At 41.8% G+C, this 20,691-nt stretch overlaps 2 protein-coding genes across 2 annotated transcripts in view; one reads left to right on the plus strand and one right to left on the minus strand.

The window, feature by feature from the left end:
• The first annotated feature begins 398 nt into the window (after positions 1-398).
• VTI1B (vesicle transport through interaction with t-SNAREs 1B) lies at positions 399-18,325 on the plus strand. Its single transcript, XM_045565278.1, has 6 exons — positions 399-896; positions 9,304-9,362; positions 11,499-11,690; positions 13,999-14,172; positions 16,121-16,182; positions 18,025-18,325. Exons 1-6 carry the CDS (start codon positions 782-784, stop codon positions 18,119-18,121), a joined length of 699 nt encoding a protein of 232 aa, XP_045421234.1. The 5' UTR covers positions 399-781; the 3' UTR covers positions 18,122-18,325.
• Positions 18,293-20,691, minus strand: part of ARG2 (arginase 2) — a 32,199-nt gene continuing 29,800 nt past the window's right edge. Inside the window, exon 8 of the mRNA XM_045565266.1 lies at positions 18,293-18,762. Within this exon, the coding sequence (XP_045421222.1) occupies positions 18,557-18,762 (206 nt within the window). The 3' untranslated portion in view covers positions 18,293-18,556. The remainder of the gene's footprint in view (positions 18,763-20,691) is intronic.

Here is a 20,691-nt window from a genome sequence, read left to right on the forward strand (position 1 = left end):
GGTCATGCCGCCGGGGTTCCATTCCTGAAAGCGTGGGAAGCCACTTGACCTCCCCAGTAAAGGTGCTTTACCGCCGAAGGCAGGCGGGCCCCTAGCCCTGTTATCCTTCCAGGGCTGAAAGCCAACGTTTAGTCAGGACGCGAAATGAACAAGTCAGGGTGGCAAAGCAAAGTGCGATGATAGCGAAGATGACGTCTAGGCGCAAACAGGTGCTAAACCACCGCCCACCAGTGCGACCCCTGGCGGCCGCGGCGCTGGCTGAACCACCCGCCCTGGAAAACCCGTACGGCCCCCACGAGCGGGCGCGTTCTCCGGGCGAACCACATCCCCCGGCATGCACTACGGGGCCCGCCCCTCGCCGGCCGGCGGGGCCCGGGAGGGAGGCGGCCAACCTGCCCGTCTCCAGGGTCCCCTTGGGCCCTTTCTCTGTGCGCCTTTCTGAACCCAGAAGGGATATTTCCAGGGTTCTGGAATTGCTGCTCGCCCCGGCGCAGCACTGTACCTTCAGGAGTCGCCTGGGCAGCGCAGCACACGTGACTTTCTGTCAGGCTTTAGCGCCCGGCACTCCCTCAGAGACAGGCTGGAGGGGGGGTGGGCGTTCCGGCTCGGGAGGACCCCGCCGCGGCCCCGGAAGCCCCGCGGCCCCGGAAGCGCCTCATCCTGGGCGGCGGTGGCCCGGCGGTCGCCGTGATGGCTGCGGGGCTGGGCGGCTGACCACCGGGCAAGGAGCAGGCCCAGCGCCCAAAATCTCGGCAGCCGCTGCTCGAGCGCGGCCTGCGCCATGGCCACCTCCGCCGCCTCCTCGGAGCATTTCGAGAAACTGCACGAGATCTTCCGCGGCCTCCATGAAGACCTACAAGGGGTGCCCGAGCGGCTGCTGGGGACGGCAGGGACAGGTGAGACGGGGAGCGGGCCAAGCCGTGGAGAACTCGGCCCCGACCTTCCTCCCAGACCCGGGCCCTCTTCGCTTTCTTATCCTCAAGGCACGCCCCCGAGGGCTGGCTGGGTCCCGGTGCCCGGGGTCTCCTGCTGCCGCTTAGGGTGAACCAGAGGCGTGTTCAGGAATGGAAGGCGGGTGTCGTCTCCCTGGATGCCTCCTTGCCATTAAAATTTTATCTTTTTCACTGTGGCAAGAAGAGCATAGGGGTTCTTAAATTTGCGGTCCTGTAGTTCAGTAGAATGGGTTTCTTTTGTAGCTGTTTGTATTCTACTCATTCAGAAGCGTTATTTTCATCGGAGGTCCATAGTTTTCACCAGACTTACAAAGGATCTGTAGCATAAAAATGGTTAAGAAACCAAAAGAATCATAACTTACGGGTAATGGTAAATAACGGTAAATGCTAGTTATGGGGTTAGTCTTTATTTTATTTTTTTTTTTTTTTGAGACAGAGTGTCACTTTGTTGCCCGGGCTAGAGTGAGTGCCGTGGCATCAGCCTAGCTCACAGCAACCTCAGACTCCTGGGCTTAAGCGATCCTACTGCCTCAGCCTCCCTAGTAGCTGGGACTACAGGCATGAGCCACCATGCCCGGCTAATTTTTTTGTATATATATTTTGTAGTTGGCCAGATAATTTCTTTCTATTTTTAGTAGAGACGGGGTCTCACTCTTGCTCAGGCTGGTCTCGAACTCCTGACCTCAAGCGATCCACCCGCCTCGGCCTCCCAGAGCTAGGATTACAGGCGTGAGCCACCGCGCCCGGCCGGGGTTAGTCTTTAAAACCAGAATTGTGGAGTTTAGATGTGGTCTTGTTTTGAATTTTCTTAGTAGACTATTTACTGCCTCTTAATTTCAAGATTCAGGTTGCTGCAAACTCTGTCTGAAAGAGCTAGAGTTTTCCAGCCCTAAATCTGCCATATTTTTTTTCTTTCTTTTTTTTTTTGAGACAGAGTCTGGCTCTGTTGCCTGGGCTAGAGTGCCGTGGTGTCAGCCTAGCTCACAGCAACCTCAAACTCCTGGGCTTAAGCGATCCTCATGCCTCAGCCTCCCGAGTACCTGGGACTACAGGCATGCGCCACCATGCCCGGCTAATCTTTTTTTTCTATATATTTTAGTTGGCCAGATAATTTCTTTCTATTTTTATTAGAGACGGGGTCTCGCTCTTGCTGGTCTCGAACTCCTGACCTCCAGTGAGCCACCGTGCCCGGCCCTGCCATATTTCTTGACCTCTCTTTACAAATGGATTTTGATGGCAAGGAGAAGACTTTGTTTTATTGTTTTTACTTAAGAGTCAGAACTTGGGCTAGGTGCAAGTGGCTCATGCCTGTAGTTCTAGTACTCTGGGAGGCCGAGTTGAGCCTCCCAGATCGCTTGAGCTCAGCAGTTCAGGACCAGCCTGAGCAAGAGTGAGACAGATCCCCGTCTCTACAAAAAATAGAAAAATTAGCCGAACGTGGTTGCGCACACCTGTAGTCCCAGCTACTCAAGAGGCTGAGGCAAGAGGATCACTTGAGCCCAGGAGTTTAAGATTACTGCGAGCTATGATGAGGCCACTGCACTCTAGCACTGTTTACAGAACAAGACCCTTTCTCAAAAAAAAGAGAGAGAGACAGACAGAGAACTTGAGTGTTTGCTCTATGAATTACCCAAGGTCATGTGAATTTAATGACTGGAGAGAATGAAATTCATGTATGTGTAATTTGTCTACCAGGCACTGTCCTAGGTGCTGGTTAATATTGCAAAATACAGTTGAAAAAGACACACAAATTGCCATTCTAGTGGGTGGGTGATAATATGTAAGTATTAAGAGGCAGCGTTAAGAACAATACAGGAAAATAAAGCAGGGTAAAGGAATAGGGAGGGGATGGCTGGTCCAATGGTAGTGGGTTTTCAGAACTTATTAGCATTCGTGTCACTAAAATTGGTATAAAACCCCACTGCTAAATGTGGCTTTTAAAAAAAAGGAATGGGGAGGCAGCTTCAATTTTAAATAGGGTGGCTGTGAAAGGCTTCTCTAAGGAGATGGCATTTGAGCAGAGACTTGAATAAAGTGAGGAAGTAAATCATGCAGAAATCTGAGAGAAGTGTCAAGAGGAGGGGATAGCACTGCAAAGGCCCTTAAGCAGAAAGGAGCTTGGTGTGTTCAAAGAACAATGGGAAGGTCAGTGTGTTTGGAATGGAGTGAGCGAAGGAGAAAGGTAGGCAGGGCCAGATCAGGTGGGACCTCACAGTCCATGGGGGAAGATTTGTGCCTTTTCTAAATATAATGGGATGCAGTCAAAAGCTATTGAGCAGGAGTGTGATGAGATCTTATGTGGTTGAAAAGTAGACTACATTTTCAGCCTGCCCTAAATTCATTTTTGCAGCATCTTTCTATCATTTCTACAAGGCTAAATAATGCAAAAGAGCATTCCATTTCGAAAAATAGAAAGCTGAATTAGTTATTGCTATGGTTTGACTGTCCCTTCCAAAATTCACATTCGATCTACAGCCGTACTACCCTAAATGCAACGACCTCTTTTAACCTCAGAAGCTAAGCAGGGTCAGGCCTGGTTAGTACTTGGGTGGGAGACAACCTGGGAATACTGGGTATTGTAGGCTTAAAAAAAATTGAAATTTAATTGCCATTGTGATGGTATTAAGAGATGGGATGTTAAGAGGTGATTAGGCCATAAGGACTCTGCCCTTGTAAATAAATCAATGCCAAGTAGGTTCGTTATTGCCATGGTGGGTTATTAGAAGAGTGAGTTTGCCCCTCTCTTGTTTGCTTTTTTATCCTCTTGCCCTTCCACCTTCCTCCACTGGGTAACCCATAGGAAGCAAGAAGAACCTCAAAAGATGTGGGCCTCTCAACCTTGGACTTCCCAGCCTCCAGAGAAATAAGTTTCTTTTCCTTATGAATTACCGAGTCTCAGGTATTCTGTTACAGCAAGACAAAACAGACTAAGAATTATATTCACGTTTGTTGTCTAACCTTCTTATTCCTGCCAAGAGGGCAATCAGAAAAGTGTGAATTTCTGCTCAAGCACAAAATACTCTAAGTTGCTGGTAATAGACTTAGTTGTTTAATGGATAGGTAAATAAAGTATACATATATTTACACAGTTATGATAAGAATTCAACAACTTGTTATTCACATGTATCTCGTTATTCACTACTTCATTCATACTGTTCAATAAATATTTGTTGAATATATTAAATTTAATTAAGAAACACACAGGGCCTTGTCTCTGAATCCTCTTTTTCTAGTTTGGAGACCACTTCATAAACTTTAATGCCCATGATGAATTAGTAGGCACTGCATAATGTACATGATATACAGCCCTTGCATGTAGCTTATACTGGTGAATTTTGTTTTTCTCTTTAGTCTTCCTACCTAAGAATTTACTTCCAGAAACAATGGTGGTTCCTATTTATTGAACTCTTACAATGTTTGGCACTTGATAAGTGCTTGTTATATGTATTATCTCTTTTAACCCTTTCAAACAACCCTATGAGGTCAGTAGTCTTATAGTCCCCATTTGCAGATAAGGAAACAGGTTGAGAGGGATGCTTTTAACCCCTAAACTGTTGTCATTTACAAATAGAAGATGTAGGTTGTAGAAATGCCACAGTGAGGTACCAAAAGCAAATTAATCGCATATTTTTGAGCTCCTAATGAAACTGAAGTTAGTTCCACAGCTCTTAACGGATCAAGATTAGTCATTTTTAGGCTGGTAATTCAGACCCAATAAGAAAGAGAGGCCACCCACCTTGGGTGAACATTAAGGTGGACTATCTCTAGCTTTGTTTTTCAGAACTGGCTGTTTCCATTTTATTCTGTGTCCAGGGAATGGTGTTACCATCCACCCAGTTTATCAGAGGAAACAGAGTCAGTCTCAGAGTGAGTCAGTCTCTCACACATGACTGGTTTGGGAAGGCTGTGGGGTGGGGGATAGTGGTGTCTGCAGTGGCTCATTCTAGTTTCTGGTGCCCATTCTACCCAGGATGCAGTTCTGCTGGGTTTCTGTTTTTGTTTTTTTAAGAGACAGGGTCTTAGGCTGGGCACAGTGGCTCACATCTGTAATCCCAGCACTTTTGGAGGCCGAGATGGGAAGATCACTTAAGGTCAGGAGTTCGAGACCAACCTGAGCAAGAGCAAGATCCCCGTCTCTAAAATTAAAAAAAAAGAGAGACAGGGTCTTACCCTGTCACCCAGGCTGGAGTGCAGTGGTGTGATCATAGCTCACTGCAGCCTCAACCTCCCAAGTAGCTAGGACTGCAGATGTATACCACCTTACCTGGCTAATGCTTTTTATTATTTGTAGAGAATGGGGTCTTGCTATGTTGCCCAGGCTGGTTTCTTTTCTTTCTTTTTTAACAAATTTTACCAGTTGCTAAAGACTATACCCTGGAAACACAAAATGCCCCTCAATTGTATATGTAATCTACAGAAGCATTGGATTGGGAGGCAGGAAACTTGCATTCCAGAACTAGTGCTGTCACATATTTACTCCTCCTATGACCTTGGGGAAAGCATTCAGTTTCTCCAGGCTGTAGTTTCCTCAACTGTTAAGGGAGAGTTAGACTAAATGATCTCTGAGGCTCATCTCAGCTCTAACGTTCATTGGGTTCACAATTCTGAGACTAAAGCATAAAAAGCAGCTATTGGTCCTTTCACTTTAGTAGGGATCAGCCTCTTTTGAACCTTTAGATCTCTGCTTCGCTGGCTTCATTAGCAGAAGAATGATTTCAAAGGCTTTTGGTTTTTGTTTTAAATCTGAGGAGTTCACAAAGGATCTTATAAATGTAGTGAAGTTCTTCAAATTGTTTTCAAAGCAGTTGTATTTCTTTTAAAAGTATATAAGCTGTAGAGCACTAATCAGAGCAAGTTTGTGTTTTATGAAATCACGTAAAAAGTGGAATATTCCAACTCCAAAAAGACTGAGCATAACTAACTTCCCTAACACAGAGAAGTTAGTGATAATAATAGAGGTCCTGTGGGCTACCTTTTCTCCCCCTACTTGCGTTTATGTAGTTACTTTCCATGAATCATTCTAGAATTTGCCTCTTGAGAATGCAGATTTTCATACCCATTAACAAAAGAAGAATAAAGGAGGAGTCTTTTAACAGAGTTTTAGAAAAATCAGAGCTGGGAAGGGAATACAGGTATATGTACAGTGCTGCTTCTTACTGTCTGGCTTGGATCAGGAGTGAGTGTTCTTGAGTTTGAAGATGTGCAAATTCAGAGGAGTGATGACACTCAGCACTTTTGTAACTTATTACCAAATAATATGATACTGCTCCATGGAATTAGCCATTCTTGACTACAGGTATTATTTCACTGCTGCTTAAGAACACAGCTCCCTGGCCGGGCGCAGTGGCTCATGCCTGTAATCCTAGCACTCTGGGAGGCCAAGGCAGGAGGATTGCTTGAGGTCAGGGGTTCGAGACCAGCCTGAGCAAGAGTGAGACCCTGTCTCTACTAAAATAGAAAAAAATCAGCCAGATGTGGTGGTATGCACCTGTAGTTCCAGCTACTTGGGAGGCTGACGTGGGAGGATCACTTGAGCCCAGGAGTTTGAGGTTGCTGTGAGCAAGGCTGATGCCACAGCCACAGCACTCTAGCCCGGGCAACAGAGTGAGACTCTGTCTCAAAAAAAAAAACAAAACAAAAAACGAACACCCCTCCTCCCCACGAATGGTAACAGCTGCTTTGGTGCTCATTTCAGTTGTACCACAATGGTAAGTTGTTTACCATTTGCCATGGCTGAACTTTCCCTTTTTTAAAACAACAAACGGAGTCACAGGTTTTATGAGCATTGTGGAGAAATAGTTCACCTGGAATGCCTTGTGTATATTAAGGGATTGTCACATGACAGTGAGACACAGTAAAGGGTATGTTGTCATTTGCTCTTTCAGGAAGTACACCTTCGGAGATTTAAAGTTCTGGAAGCTATGGACAAAGTAGAAAAGACAAATGTCCCTGTTCTTGAGGAGCGTGATCTCAGATTGAGAATACACATACACATACACATCCAAAGTGATTTGTGATCACTTAAAAAGTAGCAGACAACTGATACATTAGATGCTGTTGTGATTAACGAAATGTAAATCCATATAAAGCATTGCAGTGACATTGCATTTTATGTGGGGCTGAGTTAGAAAGGGCTTAATTAAGATGAAAATCAGGGTAGACAAAATTATCCAAGAAAATCTCAGGACAGCATATTGAGTACCCACATGTCACCTCTCCGGGAGCCCAACTTATCTGCTTCCCTTGGCGTTGGAAGAGATTGCTCTTTCTTCAATTGATGGAAGATGCAGCTTGTTTTTAGGAGTCACACTGAATGAAAAATACATAGCTTAAAAGACCATATCCCCATACATGCTACAACATGGATGAACCTTGAAGACGTTATGCTGAGTGAAATAAGCCAAACACAAAAGACAAATACTGTATGATTTCACTTACATGATGTACCTAGAGTAAGCACATTCATAGACCGGGGGAGTCAGTGTTTAATGGGTATGAAGTTTCAGTTTCAGATGACAAAGTAGTTCTGGAGATGCATAGTGGTGATGGTTAAAAAACAGTGCAAATATACTTAATGTCACAGAACTGTACACTTAAAAATGGTCAGAATGGTAAATTTTATGTTATATATATTTTGCCACAACTTTAAAAAAGAAATAAACCAAAGATTGTATCCACAGAATGCAAAGGAAATCCCAAAAGATGAGTTAAAAAAATATTGTAAGCAATGGGAATTTTGTGGTAATAAATATGTGTAGATTTCTAGGTAGAACATTCATTTGGATGTATACAGTTTTTTAAAGAATCATTAAGCAGTAGAACTCTTAAAAAAGAAAACAACAAGCTCCTCATAAATGGGGCTAATTTTTGCTTGTTAGTTTAGATAGGGAAGGATGACCCACTTCCTCATTTTGTAAACAAGGAGGTCAGGTCCCAAAGAGATGAAAAAAGTTATCCAAGCTTACATGTAGAGGCAGGCCCAAACCTGGCACCAAAACCTAACCCCCTTGACTGACCAAGGCTTTCAACCATACAAATTGTCTACCAGGTGACAGATTCCAGTACCCCCTTCACAATTTTTGCCAAATCCAAGTATCTTTTTTTTTAGGACCCAATAAGGAGGGAGTACCAAGTGCTATTACTTGTTTTCTTTATATCAACTTAATTCATGTAAAATACATTTGCTTAATACATAGTTATTTAAAAAGGAAATGATATATTTTAAATGGAAAACCTGTATAATCTATAAATGATCATAAAAAGTACAATGAAAGCAAAATAATACTCTTTTAGTTTGATGTTATTGCTTTGAAGCTGAAGCCTGTTCTATTTTTGCTAAAAAGGGAGATTGGTAATTTTTAGGTATTAAAGACATACTAGGCCAGGCGCGGTGGCTCACGCCTGTAATCCTAGCACTCTGGGAGGCTGAGGCGGATGGATCGCTCGAGGTCAGGAGTTCGAGACCAGCCTGAGCAAGAGTGAGACCCCGTCTCTACTAAAAATAGAAAGAAATGATCTGGACAACTAAAAATATATAGAAAAAATTAGCCAGGCATGGTGGCGCATGCCTGTAGTCCCAGCTAGGAGGCTGAGGCAGTAGGATTGCTTAAGCCCAGGAGTTTGAGGTTGCTGTGAGCTAGGCTGACGCCATGGCGCTCACTCTAGCCCGGGCAACAAAGTGAGACTCTGTCTCAAAAAATAAATAAAGAAAGAAAGACATATTAGCATCAAAATGACATCATGGGAAGGGCTGAAAGAGAACTGAAAAGGGAATGACATTCTCACTGAGAGTCATTACCTATTGCCACCCCCAGGGAGGGACAAGTACTACACCATGCAGCCTCCCAGTGAGCAGAGTAGGTGGATTTCGAATCTGTTTTGCAGAAAAGTAGTGAATAAGGGTTAATACAGAAGAAGTGAGTCACCTTTGGGGTGAAGGTAGGGATAGGGGTTTTAGAGAACCAGTATCGGTAAACATTCTTACTGATGAAAGTGTGCCTGGTACCTCAGGATGAGGGGAGAGAAAAGGTTGAGAATAATTAGCTTTTAGTGCTTCTTAGTAGGGATGCTATTGGCTTTGGAGACCAAATAATTATGCAGGATTGTCCCAAACATGGGTCATCTTGTTCCCTGGGTACTAAATGTCAGTAGTAATACTCTTCTCCTCTTCTCTCCCCCCTCAGTCTTTGTGATAACAATTCCCCTTACATTTCTAAATGCCTTTTAGGGGTGATAAGTACAACTACCCGCACCCTGGGAGGAATGGGAAGTTTATTTTAAGCAGAGGAAATGGCCTTTACAAATATATGGAAATAGTAATGAGCATTTGAAACTTACCTATTTTTTCTAGAAGAGAAGAAGAAGTTGATCAGAGATTTTGATGAAAAGCAACAGGAAGCAAATGAAACGGTGAGAACTTAGAGCAAGTATTTGTTTCCTCTTCTACCTGGTATTGATCTTTTCGAGAAGTAATGCTATGACCTGATTACAGATTAATTGTTCTATCTATTGATCTTGATTTTGACTATTTCTTACTATTAATAAATGAAGCTAATTGATGGAAATAGGTGTTGAGGGGGGTTGACAAACACAAATGGGGAAAGCTTGAATACTTTCCTAAAATAGGAGTCTTTGATAATATATTTCTGGGCCAGGTGCAGTGGCTTGCACCAGTAATCTCAGCACTTTAGGAGGCTGAATCAGGAGGATTGCTTGAGGCCAGGAGTTTGAGACCAGCCTGAGCAAGAGTGAGACCCTGTCTCTACAAAAAATAGAAAAATTAGCTGGGTGTGGTGGCGCAGGCCTATGGTCCCAGCTACTGGAGAGGCTGAGGCAAGAGAATCACTTAAGCCCGGGAGTTTGAGGTTGCAGTGAGCTATGATGATACCATGGCTCTCTGGCCCAGGGGACAGAGTGAGACTCTGTCTCAAAAAAAAATACACACACACACACGCGCGCGCGCGCGCGCGTGTGTGTGTGTATTGCTAGTGTGAGTAATAAGGGCATTCTCATATCTTTACCCGAGTGGTCTTTTTAAATCTCTTTTTAAGACCTTGCCATTAAGATCGTTTATTGTTCTTTATTAAATTTATTGTCACAGAAAATTAGCTCAGAAGTGATTCTAGCCATCTTCCTTTCTGTCTTACAAGACAGCATAGTAGCTGGACTTGGTACCTCAGGCAGGAGGTGCATGAACAGGATGAGTTCCCAGTCAGGACCCAAAGCTTGTCAGAAGTTGGTTCAGGTTGTTGAGCAGTTTAGCAATTGCTTCCTCTTAACCTGTGGCTTTTCTTTAAAAACAACTTTTTTTTTTTTTTTTTGCTCTAACCCTTTGGAAGCAAGAGTCCTTCTAACTCCATCTCACTATACTGTAGCTTCAGCAAATCCATTAAGATTGGGGCTAAAATCCAGGTCCCTGGTAGTACTCCGTGGAAATAGTTGCCCTTAGATTTTGCTGTCCCAGAACATACTGAGAAGAAAAATTCTTTTTAGGCCAGAGAACTTCCTTCTTGTTTGTTGAAAGTCAGCTTCCCAATTATCCCAATGAAGTTCTGACAAGGAAACTTATCTGCATCCTTTTCTCTGTTCTGCATCTATTTTAAGAAGGACTAGGCCGCCAGACTGGCAGCTGTCTCTTTCAAAATGCGAGTACTAGAAATTTTCTTAATACATGTATAGCTGTGCATATCCATGATACCTGTTATGTAGCCAGTCTCCTCGTTCAGTTAAAATCTTGGTAGCATTTTAAAAATCTCTTAACTACAACTGATTTACTTGTTTGGTGCTCAGATATTTTCTTTCTCTGAACTTAGCAAAATTAGCAGTCCTACTCGGCCCATCCCAGGCAGTTGAAAATAATTTAGGGCCTCTTGTGAACATGTCTAGGTGTTACATTTTACTTATCCCAGAAAAAATGGAAATGGAAATCTGATTCTGCAAAGCAGCCTGCTCTGTGGGCCCCTGGTTATCTCTGATATGGAGACAAATAATTGATTTTCAGAAAGAGGAGGAGAAGAAAGAAGGGAAGAACCCTGATGCCAGACTCCTGTCATTTTTACTATAGTAGACTTCAGAGCACTTCTTGACAGCAGTTTTGAACCATACCACACTGAAAACTTGGAATATTAAAAAGAGTTGAGAATTTGAAGATTTTGAATCCTGACTCTTCTTCTTAATTGTGTAATCTTGAGTAGGTTTCTTTAAGTCTTATATATGAGATAGAGAAAGTATTTCCCACCATATTTATTTGTTGTGAGGATTAAATGAGAGAATGCATGTAAAAACATTTAGTAAGCTATAAAGTGCTTCTGTTAGTTTTTTCATTCATTCATCACATATTTTTTGAATGCCTGCTTTGTGCTTGCTAGGTACTATTGCAGGTACCAAGAATGAGGTAAACATGCCAGACATAATCACTGCCTCATGTACTATATGGTTGAGTACTTATTTGGGGTGGTCTGTGGTTTTATTAGTCCAAACTAAGCATATCCCCAGATGAGAGAGGGAAGAACCAGGCCATCTACTTACTACATTCTGCCTTCCCAGCTGGCAGAGATGGAGGAGGAACTACGTTATGCACCTCTATCCTTCCGTAACCCCATGATGTCTAAGCTTCGAAACTACCGGAAGGACCTTGCCAAACTCCATCGGGAGGTGAGAAGCACACCTTTGACAACCACACCTGGGGGCCGAGGAGACATGAAATATGGCACATATGCAGTAGAGAATGAACATATGGTAAGCTTTAGCTGTTCTATTTTCCTCAAGGGCCTGTGGTACAAAATTAACCATATTGTGGAGTATAGTTCACGTTATCAGTGCATTCTAGACTTGTTTCTTCCACTCTTATCCTTTTTTCTGCATCCAATTCCCCTTCTCCCCTGGGGTACCCATTGTATTTAATGCAGGTCTTTCCAAACCATATGCACATTCTTTGTATCGTTAATATTTAAAAATATATATGTGTTACCTATTCTTATTTCTGAATTCTGTATTCTGACCCATTGATCCAATTTCTTATCTTCTTGAGCTTTTATTTTTTTATATAAATTTTAGAATCGCTTTCTCAAGTATGCCTAAAAAATTCATTTAGGTTTTTAATTTATCAGAGTATTGCTACAAAATTAATCCAGCTTTCCTTTACCTTAATGTCAAGACGGCCTAACAACTGAAATACAATTGAGAATGCAGGATGCTTCTCAAGAAGGGGCTAACACTTTATTCTGTTGTAATGGAAAGTGAGCCACATTGCCTTTCTGGCCTTCAGAATTCTGATTTATAAAATTGGACTAATTGAAAATCTGTATTTTAAAACCATCTGAAGAAGCTGGAAAGTTAAAGGAATTAAATAAAACTTCACAAACATTAAATTTAATGTGCTGCATCTGGATTATATTCCACAAATACAGTACAAAGTAGAACCTGCCTGGCAAGTAGTGTGGAAGAGAAATGGAAAGGGGCCTACCGATGCAGACTGAACATACATAGAAAGGCTAGTAATACAATTTTAAACAAACGAATCTTGTTTCATGGTGCATCCTGATTATAATTCAAGAGACATTCAGAGTGATACTGGCTTGACATTGTTGATGTCAAAACTAGACATTTTGAGAACGATGCAAAATTTTCAAATGGGCACACAGATTGTTACAAATCAGAAGCTGATATAAGATCACTCAGGAAAGTGGACTGGAAAATGGCAGGTGGGTCGAGTTTTTTAAAATGGGGTTGTAAAAGTGACTTTGGTTATTTATTACCAAAAAGAAGGGAGAGGATAAGTTCAAATAATTTTGCTTTAGAATTTAGTTTCAGAAATTATAAAAACATAATTTAGATATACTTAACACCTTCAGTAGGGTTATTGTTCCAAATTTAAGGTTGATTTATGTGATCTTATTGTCTTTTCCTGTACTTTCTTTAGCCTAATCAGTTGAAAGTCTGCATCTTTTATTTTTAAAAAAACTTTCTTCTTCCTTTGAGCTAACATAACTCAGTTTATTTGAACCTCATTCAGTGGTTTCCTCATCCACTGTTCTGTATTCCATTTATTAAGTGAAAATGCTTCTTGCTCCTGCTGCTCTGGGAATCCATCTTTTGGTTTCTTGGTGGCATCCTATTGCCAGTAGTCACCTGCTCTGTAATAGGCCTGTTAGCTGGGCCCCTTTTGATCATATGTTATGTGCTTTGAATAGCTAAGAACTTAGAGCTGCCCCCATTTCCGTCAGTGGTTGTCAATTCTGGCCTGACAAAGGCTACTTTTGTCCTCATGCTGTCTGTATTTAGGATTATAAGTGGAGTAAAACTTTGGTGGGGATTTAGAAAGTTAAGGCACTTGGGAAATTAGGGCAGCTGGGGAAGCTTACTCGAGCCCCAGATACTACCGTCCCCAAGAGTAAATCACCAGTGTGGCAGCTTTGAAGTTTTTGCTTTTGGGTGTATTTGGCCTGAGGTGAAATTCTTTTTGGGGCTCACCAAGAGTGTGGTCACAAGTGTTTTCCAGAATGTGGTAGAGTCTTAGACTTACAAATGATTTATATGCTGAAAAAGAGTAACTCATTCATAGTTCCTCAATCCTCAGTACCAGTTAAGTGGGAATCTTTAGTGAGTCATTTTCTAGGGCTGCAAAATTTAGTTGGTTTGCTTGCAGCACTGAAGTTACAGGCTATATGCATTATCAGATAGCTCTTGCATCTCCCAAATCTGAGCTGCTGCTTCTCAAAAGTTCCTGGTCTAAGAGGCACATGGACCAGTCCAAATTCATCACAAACACAGGGAAATGCTCCAGTATTTTTAATCCATCCTTTTTTGCCTTGGGGAAGTGTAAAAGCACAGTGGAACGGGAGGTGTTGTGATCCTGTTGATTGGATTCTGGGTTTTGCTTTAGTCTGTGGTCTTGTAGCTCATTAACATCTTTGGTTCTGTCTTAAAAGTAATGGAAATTATTGCTCACTACATCCCCTCTTACACAAGGAAGGTCATAAGGAATGTGCTGGCAGCCAATTGATGGGGGAAGAAGCCTAACATTTCCCTTCCATACTCCTCTCAGAATCGGCTACAGTCTCAAAGGGCATTGCTTCTGCAAGGCACTGAAAGTCTGAACCGGGCCACCCAAAGTATTGAGCGTTCTCATCGGATTGCCACAGAGACTGACCAGATTGGCTCAGAAATCATAGAAGAGCTGGGGGAACAACGAGACCAGTTGGAACGTACCAAGAGCAGAGTAAGTCTGGGCAGATGGGGAAGTGGCAAGAGCAGGGATAGTAGCTGGGCCCACTACTCCTAGATGCCATACTGAGACCAGAAGCTATAGCAGTTGAGGCCAGAGAATAACCTTCTTTAGGTTCTTAATACTTTTCTCAATTTTTAGTTTGCTTAGCTGAGAGGAGTTTTCCCTTAGAAATAATGGTTACCCTTAAGATTTAGACATCCTTGGAAATTTGTTTTAGTGAAGAAGAAAAAGACTGAAGGAATCTGATTTCTGCATTTGTAAGATTGCAGCCACTTCATCCTTATTAATTCCTATGTTCTTTCTTTGGCAAGAGAATAATATGTAAAAAGGCACTTAAGGATTCAGAGCTACCAATCTGAGACTTTTAATTTCTTATACATCTAGTGGGATATTCTATTATTATGAAAACATTATTTATCCCATCACTTTTTACCATATGTCATAAAATATACCACTCAGTTTATAGATTGATAAATTAAAGGGTTATAGTCCAGGATTTAACTATATTGTTACCTAAAGTAAGGATCATTGTGGGAAGAAAACACTTAGGCCGGGCACAGTGGCTCACACCTATAATCCTAGCACTCTGGGAGGCCGAGGCGGGTGGATCGCTCGAGGTCAGGAGTTCAAGACCAGCCTGAGCAAGAGCGAGACCCCATCTCTACTAAAAATAGAAAACAAATTATCTGGCCAACTAAAATATATATAGAAAAAATTAGCCGGGCATGGTGGCGCATGCCTGTTGTCCCAGCTACTCGGGAGGCTGAGGCAGTAGGATCGCTTAAGCCCAGAGTTTGAGGTTACTGTGAGCTAGGCTGACGCCACAGCACTCACTCTAGCCAGGGCAACAACGCGACACTCTGTCTCAACAAAAGAAAACAAATACTTAGGCCAAATGATCACTACATCGGGGACCTCTAATCTACTATCACTTTCAGAGGCTCTGAAAAGTAACTCATTTTAATAATAATTCATCTTCCTTTCCATAAATGAGTTAATCTACATAAGAATTTTAAAAATAATATAATTTGCCAGTGGAATGCTGTATTTTTAATAGCATGAGGCAAATCAAACTGAAAAACAGATACTACAGCCAGGATTTGGACAGGAAAATACTAGCTCAGTATGGGGATTTGAGATTCTCTTATACATCTTAATAGCTATAGTTCTCCATTCTTAAACCAGAGTGATACCCTTCCTTCTTCAGTGAAAATTCACAACAAAGTACTAAATTCAAGGCAAGCTATAGAGAATGCAGCTTGCTTACAAGATAGTATGTTCAAAAATCAAAACATACACTAGGTAGATTGTTTAAATTTAAAAGCCAAGCAATGAGCTGAGAGATCAACTTACCAAGGCCACTGTGGAATGGGAACAGATGGCAGGTCTCCATCTGCGGGAGGTAAAATACCCTCTAGCTATCTAGATTATACCCTCCTGCTATTAATTGAAAGGGAAAAGTCCAGGGGAGTCAAATCCTTTTATAATTCAATGTATCTGTCTCTTGAAGAAAAAAAGATAACCAGATCTCAAAAGCAGTAACTCACCAGCCCATAAAATAAACAACAACTCAAGAGACTCTCCTGGAATTTGGCTGATGAAATTCAAATGTTAAATTGCTCAAAGTTGCTTCACAGTCCCTGGCTGGGTACATTTGAAGACTTCCTGTTTTGAGTAGCCAGGGTGAAAGATGAGCTCAGTCTCAGAAGTCCGTCCCCACAGCAACCTTCAGATATAATAAATCCTAAGCCTACTTGATTAATACTAAAGTATCTTGTCCTTTCCAGGTTCTTCTACTTATACTCAGAAGTCATCATTTAAATTGGTTTGATTTCTTGGAGTTTTTCAACATACACTCAATTTAGTTTAGGAATATTCAAATTGTATAGTGTATACTTTTGGAAGAAGGGTGAAATAATTGCTATTTTTTTCTTCTCAGCTGGTAAACACGAGTGAAAACTTGAGCAAAAGTCGAAAGATTCTCCGTTCAATGTCCAGAAAGTAAGTTTTACAAAATTAATTTCTCTTAACTATTAATGTCTTTCAACCAGAAAAACTTAGTAACTTACAAAAGTCCTAATACAGCACCTCAGCACTTGATACCATATAGTCCCCTTATATTTAATACCACCTCGCTGATCAGAATAAATAAAGGAATATGGTCTTGTATAGTTAAATATACAAGGACAAAACCTTTGTTAAAAGTATATACTGCTCTGACTTGGAACAGTGGAAAATGTCTCCACTGAAAGGACATTTAATCCCAGCTTACATTCCTTAGCGAAGACAGCACGTAGCAATAATAGAGCTTCCTATTCCTTGAAATATATTTGTAAAGACTTGATTAGAAAACAGTTTTCACCGCTACTGCTTCGTACTAGCTTTTGGCTCTGCTTGCCTTTCGTAGGAGTCAGCCCCCTTTTGGGAAGTTCTGTCTTGTTAGCAAGTAGACTTTTATAAAAAACCCCGAGGAGTTGTCACTGTTGGACAATGGCTGAGCCAAGATGCAGCAGAACCTGCCTGCTCTTTGTCAGATTTCCAAGAGGACCATACACACTGCTTCATGCAGGCATTCTGAAAATAAATTCCAGGGCAACAAAAGCTGTTTCAGAAGGATAGTGGAATTCCAGTGCATCTAAAGGGTGAGGTAGCTGATGTTCTCCTGTATAGAGCCACCATGGTTCTTACAGTTGTTACAGAAGCATTTGCCATATATTAGCTAGCTATGGCTTCATTTCCCAAGAGGCAGGATTGACTTCCATCAGCCCAGCAGTCACTTTGTTCAATTTCATTCGGCTCTCTGTGTAATAGTAATATGATAAATAACTGAGCTCTTTGGGGAATCAGTATTTATTAACTTGTGCTAACTGCCACCAATAAAGCAGTCTTTACCCAGACAAAACCCCCACAAAAAAACAGAACCCTTGAGGTAAGTGCTAGCAGCAACAAAACCAGAGCAGAAGGGAAAGTGTTGCCACTGAGGCTAAAGTTGGGGGTAAGTAGGTGGTATGCATGACCTTGGGCACAGGTGGCCTAGCATGAAACAAAACTACAACCCGGTCAAACTAGCAGGAGGGGGTGGAGTTTTCCTAAACAAACAGTGGCAAATTCCTTGTGGAATAGGTAGGGACCTACAGTGAACATGAGAACCAGAGGTTGGATTCTTTGTGTAAATGAAAGATAAATTTTTTGAAACTCCTATACTACCTTTATAATAGAAGATATTCTTTTGAGATTATAGGACAGCAGAGGGAGAAATAGAGAAGAGAGAGTAAGAAGGGAAGAAGTTTACAAGGGATTGAGAAACATTACCCAGGCTTCTAGTTACCTATCTTAAAGCAGGACCATCCATGAGCTGGACTTTGACACTGGAGAGTCTGCCCCAAACCCTTCTCCCAACATAGGTTCACTGCTGTAGTGTGTAACTGATGTGGCTCTATATGGTTAGATAAATGAAATTGTATTTCTGCTACTGTGAAATACAATTCACTCTGATTTTAGAAATGGTATACTTTTTCATATATATAATATTTTTCTTCTAGCTTAACCCTTTCTTGTAAAAAAATGTAACTACTATTTGAAAATGTTTTAGAATCAAGAAACTGTTTTTATGCTTTGGTACTTATTGTCCCAATTTTTAACATTTCTGTGAGGTAGACAGTGTTATCCCTAAGTTACAGCTGATGAACCTTATGAGTACTCACCTACTGCCAAGTGGCTGTGTGATCCAACAAAAAACTCATTTTGCCTCACGGTATCCAGCTTTGGTCCCAGGTCAAACTCCACAGTATTAAGAAGGTTATCCACACTTCTGACTACTCTCCACTTTTCTTCTCTTTGTAGAGTGACAACCAACAAGCTGCTGCTTTCCATTGTCATCTTACTAGAGCTAGCCATCCTGGGAGGCCTGGTTTACTACAAATTCTTTCGCAAGCATTGAACTTTTTATAGAGAGGGCTTTGTGGACCAGAACTTTGACCCTGTGAATGAAGTGTGTTGCTGCTGTAGGCTAACAGTTCAAGGATGCACTGTGCAGCCAGACTGTGGGAGGAGGGAGGAAAGATGGAAAGCCACTCAAATGTGAAGGAACAGCAACAAGACCAGTATGATATACCAAGGTAATAAATGCTGTTTATGACTTTAAGTTTACATAGTATTACAACATATTAATACCCAGTGAACTACCAAAACCCAAATACATTTACAGTAGTATTGGTCACCAAAATAGAGGAGAGGGGAAACTTTACAATTGTGAAAATGTGCAGATATTCTCATTAAGGCAATATTGACCCAGACAACCACTTAATATCTGTCTCCTCAAACACCCCGCAACTCTGGAATGCCCATTGTGAAACATGTCAATGCACGGTATTTACTAAATTCTCACACATGCTTCCTTTTCTGATTCATCTGGTGAACTGGGAGTAGGAAGTTGGTCATAGACAATGTGCCCTCCTTCCCTTGTCTGACCAAAACTTGAAGCAATCACATCCACTGCCAGGCTAGCTGTAGCCTTCGCCTCTTCCTCTGAAGTGGCCAGCTGAGGATTGACTTCAACAAGATCCAGTGCTGACAGCAACCCTGGAAGAACAATGGCAAAAACCTCAGAAAATTCGCTGTTATTCTCAATGAGGTTCATCCCACCTGGACAGGGAGAATAAGCCAAGGTAAAAACAAGAGTCATTTTCTACTATAAAACTATCTTGTCAGGAGGCCCATTGCACCTCATCCTCTTGGCTATGAATTTAAGTTAAAACACTAGTACACTAGAGTAGGCTTGAAAGAAATCTTTAAGGTAATGAAAAATAAGTCATCCCTGTTCAGCTAACATAATAGGCATAGCTATCAGGCCTTCTGGAAAAGGAAGGGGCTTGGTGGGGGATGCAGAGGTTTCCAACCTGCTTCTTGGGAAAATGTGTGCCATCTCTAGTATGACTAGAACTTTCCAGATGCCTGCCTAGAAATAGGGAAATATTAAGGCAAAGAAAATCTCCTACTTCTTACTAGCCAGAGCTCCACTCCCACTTTTGAACTCTAATGCTGTATCTGTTAAAGCACCACACCATTGCCCTGAAACTTAATTACTGCAAACCTTGTTCTCACCCCTAACAAGCTTGAGCTCTGAGGGCAGGTCCCACATCTGACGCATTTATTTATCTTTGAGCAGACTGACCTAGTATCTTACTCTTGGGTCAAGGGAAGATTCAGCCATATGTTGATTATTTAATTTGGACTCCAGTTACCTTCCTTGAGGGTTTGAGAACTTGTTCCAAAGTTCTCAGCACTGCTGTTTGGCCTGGAGCAGGCTGAGGGGAAGGGAAGATTAGACCAGAAGAGCCTATCCACACATGTCTTCCACTCCCACCCCCTTACATACCTCACTTCTAAAGAATTTAACTTTTTAGTTGGTTATTCTAGGTGAAGAATCATCTGAACAAACTAGCGTTCAAGAATACAAGTATCTGAGAATATTTAGGGTAGCTATAAAGTCTGGAAACATAGGCGATTGTATCTAATGGTTTACTGATGTCACTTTCTAATATATGAAATGCTCAATGCCATCACATCTGGTCAGCGTGTCTTCCCTTATTAGCAATGCACAGTTGAGTGCACTGCAAAACTGCAGTGAATAGGCATTTTACTGTAGCATTTCCATCATTTCCTGCACATAGACCTGGGTACCTGATGATCTGAATCTCTGATTTCCACTAACTAAACCTGTACTTTTAGCATACTCTAGTAGTAATCAAGAGGGTTTGCACTATTAAAAACATATATATATTACCTATGTTTCCAGACTATTGCCACCCTGTAAATTAGTTTAAGCAAACTGCTTTATGTATCTAGTTGACAGTGTTATGACGATCTTTTGGAATAAAATCATACTGCAGCAGGGGGAAGGAGGGATAAGGCATGACCACTGCCACATCTAACTGCTAGAGATTATTAAATCCTGTCTTAGTGGTATCATTGGGAAGCAAGGTAGAGGCCTGAACTCCCAGGTTCTCTGGCCACTAACCCAAGGACCACTGGCAACACCTAATGGATCTGAGAATGAGACTTGCCACTGTCATGTCTGATAGACAAGTACCATTTTCCTTTCTGTACTGCCTAAGGTTCTAGCAGGCTCCAGAGCCAGTGAGACCAATTTCTCAGTGCAATTTGTATCCCAGCTAGTCAAGAGTTTCCTGTTACCCTGGACCTTTCAATATGGGATCTCTATGCTTATGTCTGTACCCCAGTTTCATGAGATGGTTATTGAAGCAGTATCATGGGTAGTTCTTTACATTTTGGAATGAAAGGTTATTTAAAATAGCTCTAAAACCAGAAGCTTTCTGACAGAAATGGAAACTGTGTACAAATAAGTATGAGTTTTGGGATGGTAACCCCTGTAGCCACTCTTTGTCAGCCATTCATCTATCTCTATCCCCTTATTAAAGATCCTATCAAACAAGCTCTAGTACAAGACTTACCCTACAAAAACGGACCCAAGATATTGTCCAACTTGCC

Source organism: Lemur catta, chromosome 1 (genome assembly GCF_020740605.2).
Source record: "Lemur catta isolate mLemCat1 chromosome 1, mLemCat1.pri, whole genome shotgun sequence".
Classification (NCBI taxonomy): Eukaryota; Metazoa; Chordata; class Mammalia; order Primates; family Lemuridae; genus Lemur; species Lemur catta.